The sequence below is a fragment of the Rosa rugosa genome, chromosome 7 (genome assembly GCF_958449725.1).
Source record: "Rosa rugosa chromosome 7, drRosRugo1.1, whole genome shotgun sequence".
Taxonomy (NCBI): domain Eukaryota; kingdom Viridiplantae; phylum Streptophyta; class Magnoliopsida; order Rosales; family Rosaceae; genus Rosa; species Rosa rugosa.
The window spans coordinates 34329626-34336279 of NC_084826.1; the positions used below are offsets into that span (position 1 = coordinate 34329626).

General features: G+C 36.9%; 1 protein-coding gene across 1 annotated transcript; it reads left to right on the forward strand.

The window, feature by feature from the left end:
• The first annotated feature begins 4985 nt into the window (after window positions 1-4985).
• LOC133723431 (uncharacterized) lies at window positions 4986-6256 on the forward strand. Its single transcript, XM_062150257.1, has 2 exons — window positions 4986-5250; window positions 5984-6256. The coding sequence occupies exons 1-2, from the start codon at window positions 5034-5036 to the stop codon at window positions 6136-6138; spliced, it is 372 nt and encodes a 123-aa protein (XP_062006241.1). The 5' UTR covers window positions 4986-5033; the 3' UTR covers window positions 6139-6256.
• The last annotated feature ends 398 nt before the right edge of the window (window positions 6257-6654 follow it).

Here is a 6654-nt window from a genome sequence, read left to right on the forward strand (position 1 = left end):
TAATTTACTATTTTGAGGACTCATATGGTAAACTAAGAAAATTTACCACTTTAAGGACTCATGTTACCACTTTGAGGACTAATATTACTACTTTGAGGACTCATGTGGTAACTAAGAAAATTTACCACTTTAAGGACTCATGTTACCACTTTGAGGACTAATATTACTATTTTGAGGACTCATTTTACCACTTTTATGGCAATTGTATGCATGTCATACGTTAACACATTGTAGAATTTTCCCACATATAAAATATATTTAAAAATTCACGCCAAAATTTTGTCTGAAATTTCTCTGAAATTTCTGTGAAAATTTTATGTCACCGTTAATGAATTTTTTACTTCATACCAATGAATTTTATAAAAATAGATACCAATTGGATAAATGTTGTTGGAGTGTTGACCAGCACTAACACAACCCCGAAGGGAACAACTGCAATCGAGAGTCCACTTCCATCGCCCATCCCTTATTAGACGTTTATTAAACCAAACAAACATAGAAACAGGGAAGGGGAACAAGACCAAAACCACCCTAGAGACAAGCCTCCCTCAGTACAAAATAAGAGCAACAGATTGATGAAACAAAATTAAAAAAGAGTAACAAAGCAAAGTATTGAGAACAAGCATGAAAAACAGGTAGAATTGGAATGAAAATTTTAGTAAATATATTAAAATGATAAGATTTGATATTATTTTTAAAATATTGTGGACTATTTTAACATGGAGAAGTTTTGGTGATTGATTAATTTAACATTAAGTAGTCTAAGATGAAGTTTCTTATTATTTTTTCTAATAAAATTACTGAGGCTTTATTTTAAGTTTTAAGTTAGTATGGAGCAAGGAATACAATCTTCCGTTTGTGGTTTCAGAATTATTGGTTTATTGGTGTTGATGATATATAAAAGGAAATTGTTATGATGAAACTTATGTAATATTCTCCCAATTATTTAGCCAAAAACAGGAATTAAAAACCAGCCCTACGCCCCTCTACGCGTCACCAACAATGGCCCACGCGCCGCGGGCCAACTCCGGTTCCGGTCACTAAATTTCACCAACATCATCATCTCAACATTCTAAACATCTTTCATAAGGGTGACAAAGCTCAATTTCAACTCTAAGTACCCGAAATTACCTCAAAACCGTGAGATGCTTCTCGTCATCGATTTGCCGCAATCCGGAAAAATTGCCGCTACCCACTGGCATGGGTCGAATCACGATGAAGAGGACTCCAAGAAATGGGTGGTGGTACGGCCGAAAATGGCTGGAATTGGAAGAATTTGCCGGAAAACTCCGAACTGCTACAATAGACTTTGAAGCTTTGATCTGCAGTTTTCCGGCCAAATCGCCGTGAACCACCACTACTAGCGTGTGCGGAAGAAGGAGGTGGTCCTAGCCCAGCCGGTGGCGCGCCGATTGGAAGCTGGACGACGGAGATATGCCGGAAAAACAAGAGAGGCCGGAGGGAGGGAGGGAGAGAGAGAGAGAGAGTTACCCGGGGTAGGTTGATTTTGGACCTACCACAGTAACTTTCCATATATATAGAAAGTTACCATTAACAGTAACTTTACCTTTTCGCTAGTAACTTTGTAACTTTTCGCTAACTTTCGCATACGAACTCCGATTTAAGCGTACCACGTGTCCACGGACTCGGTTTAACGTCCTTTACAACTTTCATGAAGAATTTTTTTAAAAAAACTGACCCGAACAAAAAGTCAACTTTTTGGTCCACTAAAAGTATCGAAACAAAGTAAAAAGTGAAAGTAATTGTCATTTAACGTCCAAATGACTAGTAAACCGGTAACTTGAGATTCGGGACATAACATAGTTGATCAAATTCGAAGCGAAAACCAAATTGGCTGGATGTTTTACAACCACCATAAAACATTACAATCTCTCCATCGAGCGGTTGATTTCTCCAAATTCATTTTCCACTTCATGGTTGCTTTAGAATGAACCTCAACAATTTAAATGCAATGTATAAGTCAATACAACTTTAGGAGGCAAATTGGTATAGGCCAACGTCTTTGTAATTAAAATTGAAATTTTTATCTTATGTCCACGCACATCCATCGATGGAATATTTACAGACGTGATGTGAAAGAATAAGCACGTTTCGCGGTCGTCATGCCATCGGTCAACCAAGAAGACATACAAGTGACAACGGTTGAGCAATTCGATCGGATTAGAAAATATGGTGAAATTGGCTACATTTTTTGCCACATTCATAATTTATTGTAATAATCTCATCCAACGATCGGTTTTTCCATTTTTTTTGAATTGATAGAGGTTGCTATTTGGAGTGTATGATATATAAATATAGGTTTATAAGATTAACTTAGTTTGACCTAGTTGATCAAATTCGAAACGAGAACCAAATTGGCTGGATTTTTTACAACCACCATAAAACATTACAATCTCTCCATCAAGCGGTTGGTTTCTTTAAATTCATTTTCCACTTCATGGTTGCTTTAGAATGAACCTCAACAATTTAAATGCAATATATAAGTCATACAACTCTAGGAGGCAAATTGGTATAGGCCAACGTCTTTATAATTAAAATTAAAATTTTTATCTTATGTCCATGCATATCCATCGATTGAATATTTACAGACATCATGTAAAAAAATAAGCACGTTTCGCAGTTGTCACGCCATCAGTGAGATTTTGAGGTGAGTAAATCTCACGTGGTTCATTTACGAACCGAGTTATTTAATAGTCAGAATTGATTGATAATTGTAAATCGTTTTTGAAAATAAAGATTTGTTTGAAATAATATGAACTCGATCGACTACGGTTCATAGGGCTACGGCTCACAGGTAAAAAAATGAATTTAAGTATAAAACGAATTTCTTGGTTTTAATACGTATGAACTATGGTTGGTATTAGTGGTCATTCCTGCGTGAATGACTACGTATATATATATATATTTACGTGGAATATATATATCTGGATGGCGTGACATTGTGAGAGGAGTAAATGGTGAATTATTCATAATATCGTGTTGAACTATTACTTATTGTGTTGATAGAGTATCTTCAATTGAGTGTAACATTTTGAGTCTTGTGTGACTTTTTAAATGTTTTCGGATCTAAGGATCTGGTGTCACTGTGGTGATTGTTTTCGGATCTACAGATCTGGTGTCACAGTGGTGACTGAGGCAATTATATCGGGAACCACACCTTTGGTCGGGTTAGTGGTTACGATCAGTTAGAGCTCTAGTCTGTCTGCCATTGTACTGCATGGGAGTGACGCGTTGGGTTACTTGAGGCCCATGTGTACACGTGTTTTTAAAAGAGAGTTCGGGTGAGTTCTTTCTTTTATTGTCCAAGAGGGACTTGATTTACATATTTTATGGGTGAGTTGTGTTAATATGATTTTTATCACTTTTGTGATGTATGTTACCTTAAGGGGTAAGGATGTCAAGTTTTGGAAACGAGTCATGTTGTGGGATGATTTATTTAGAGTTGATGGGTGATCATCGGCTTTAGTGTTGATGGGTGATCATCGGCTTTAGTGTTGATGGGTGATCATCGACTTTAGTGTGAGTTGTTTGACTCCTTATTGATTTTCCTCTTCATTCTAATGGTTGATTTTAATTGTAATCTCCTGAACTAAACTATACGCAGGGATTACTATGGTTTTGGTTTGTATACATTTGGTGATTTCCTGAACTAAAATTCTATGCAGGGATTACCGGTTTTCATTTAGAATGATTTGATTTGTCATGGTTGTGACATGTGCGTTCCTTACAAGGAAAAAGAAAAGGATTTGTTGTTAGAATTAATCATTGTGTTGATTTATTGTTCTTGAGTTGGAAAGACGTTTTTGTGGTTATTTAAGTTTACTCACACGAGCTTGCAAAAGCTTACCTGGTTTGTCGTTTCAACCCGGTGCACTATTCCGCAGTGTAGGGGTTATTGTGCAGGTCGGAGTAACAGTCATCGAAGCTGAGGGTTGGTTGCTGTTGTAGCTTGGACGTTGAAGTGTACGTTAGTTTTATTTTTCCGCTGTGTAGTGAGTGTGTTTACTTATTGAATTGTCGATCAGTTTAATTTGTAAACACTTTGTAATGTAATATGTGACTCTAAAGAACGAGTTGGTATTGACATTGGTGAGCTTAGTTTGTTTTGTTGCTTGGTTTAAATGAAAAATTTTCTACGTGTCTTCTTGTGTTTGTTGAGTTTTCGCATTTCGGATTTGAATTTCTTTATTCAAAATTCGGTGCATGACACCATCAGTCAACCAAGAAGACATACAAGTGAAGACGGTTGATCAATTTGATCGGATTCGAAAATATGGTGAAATTGGCTAAATTTTTTACCACACTCATAATTTATTGTAATAATCACATCCAACGGTTAGTTTTATCAATTTTTTTTTTGAATTGATAGACGTTGCTCTTTGGAGTGTATGATATATAAATATAGGTTTTAAAAAAAATTAGAATCTTTAAAGATTTATTTGTAAATAAAGGCCACAAGGCCAGACCCAAAAAAGCCCGCAAGGCCCGCTTTATATGGATGGACTTGGATCCTTCGATTTGCAATAAAGCCCAGCCCGTTATTATTTAAAAATGTAGTAAGGCCTGACCCGGCCCGGCTCAAGCCAGCTATGACCCATTGATGAGGCCTATTCGGTATGCGGTATGTCGATGGTATGGAAATACTCGTATCGTAGCCGAGCTGAAATATGAACTCGGTATGGCTCAGCCTAGCCGAACACTTGGTAATCCAAAAAGTCGGCCACAAACTATATGGCTCGGTCCGAAATTCGACTGACTCGGCCCATTCGGCCCAAAATGCCAGCCCTAACTCTGGCCTGTAATCTTTAGTTGAAAACTTGAAGCCGGTTTAAATACATCTGATACCAAATATTGGATTTTTTGGACTGCAAGTGAGGCTACTTTAGTCCTTTCCTCGCCAGTTGCATTTGGGTCAAAACTGAAAACCGACCCGACAATTTCGAATTTCTTATTCCGAATGATTAATTACTTGGAGTTTCAACTAGTTGTTGGTTTCTACTTGGTTGGTTCTGATGGCTCTGGCATGGGGTGCTGCCGCTGCTCCATTGTTTTCTCTCCCTAAAAATCCAAAACCGAGTTTGAGATTTGGTACATTCCGATGCTCAACGAAGCCCAACAACAACGGCAACAACAAAATAGCGCTCAGGACTTGCAAGAATTGCAAAACCCAGTTCGATCCATCTCTCAATCACCTCAGGGCTTGTCGATTTCACACCGCTCATTTTGGAGGTACCCCTCCGGCCCTCCTACCTTTTTTTTTTTGCGTATAAATTAGATTGCTGTATGTATTATCTGTGTTCTTGTTGAATCTATGCCCTGATTACTTAGCTGTCTGGGCTCTGAACCCAGAAATATTATAGCCTGCCCACTCCTAATTTGGAATTAGAATTGAAACTATACTTGGCATCGAATAGGAATTTCTTGGCAGTACCTTCTTGTATGTGTTTATGTTAATTTGACTATATGGACTTTTAGATCATATGGTGTTCTAATTTGTCTTCGACACAAATTCTTATTCAACATTTTACAGATGCCTTCTTCGTAATTTCAAACCTACATTCTTTGATTTTAGAGCATTACCTCGTGAAGTTTGGTGTAAATATAATTATTGGGTTGGGTTTTTGGGCTATATCCACCTGGAAGTATTTAAAGCCATCAGCAGTCTATGCTCTTCTGAACCCATGAGTCTGGAACAATGCTCTCAACATCTTTTTTTGTGGTTAAACTGTTTGCTTAGGCTGATTGGGTTTCTCAACATCAAGTGCTCTTGGCACTGTTTCTGCATTTCTTATTTTGTCTCATGAAACATCTCTTCATTCACATCTAAAATGTAATGTGAAAAAAAATTATATATATGCAAAATCAGAATGCATGCAAGGGAAATTCAGACTTATAAAAATGCTTCGTATGTTATCCTTCATTGTAGATGTCCTTAACATCTTGAATTTAAATACTCCTATAGGAGAAACAAAGAGGAAGTTTGAGAGTGTGTACACGGGGGGCACCATGAGTACTCCCAACTCTGGCAAAGTTGTTCAATACTGGCATTGCTGTGGGTCTGAAGATCCCTTTGACCCTGGATGTACCGCTGCTCCTCACTCCTCCTATGATGACTGAGACCGATCCTTTCTAATATGCAGTTGATTCTCAATTTCATGTTGTAAAGATTACACAACTATCACATCTTAAATGACCACTGTCTTTTCTTCTCAAAAAAAAAAAAAAAATGACCACTGTCTTTTTACTCTTTTTAATTAATTAGTTACCTCTTTGTTGAAAGCTAAGAAAGCACGGATACGGTATAACGCGATACGTGGAAATGACAAATTTTAAATGTGTTAGGATACGGGTACCGGGGTACAGAAAAATTACAACAATTAAATATATGTTTAATTTATTTATACTAGCCTCATACCAGTGCAATGCACGTGATGTTATTGAAAGGATGAGCATGTAGAAGTTTCTGACTCCTCTACTTTCTTAATCTTATGTTATTTGTGTTTTTTTTATTTTACCATAATAACCTTGCTAGATAATTTTGTTATAATCTTTTGCTTTTATTCTAAAGGGTATTGTGGGCAATTCAAAATTTGATGAGACTTTTGACACTAAAATTTAGCTTCCCTTTATAAT

Excerpts from the sequence above, each read along its gene's own strand:
- LOC133723431 (XM_062150257.1), top strand. The coding sequence starts at position 5,034 with ATGGCTCTGGCATGGGGTGCTGCCGCTGCTCCATTGTTTTCTCTCCCT. Across the intron at positions 5,251-5,983 it reads TCACACCGCTCATTTTGGAG|GAGAAACAAAGAGGAAGTTT; the intron begins GTACCCCTCCGG and ends ATACTCCTATAG.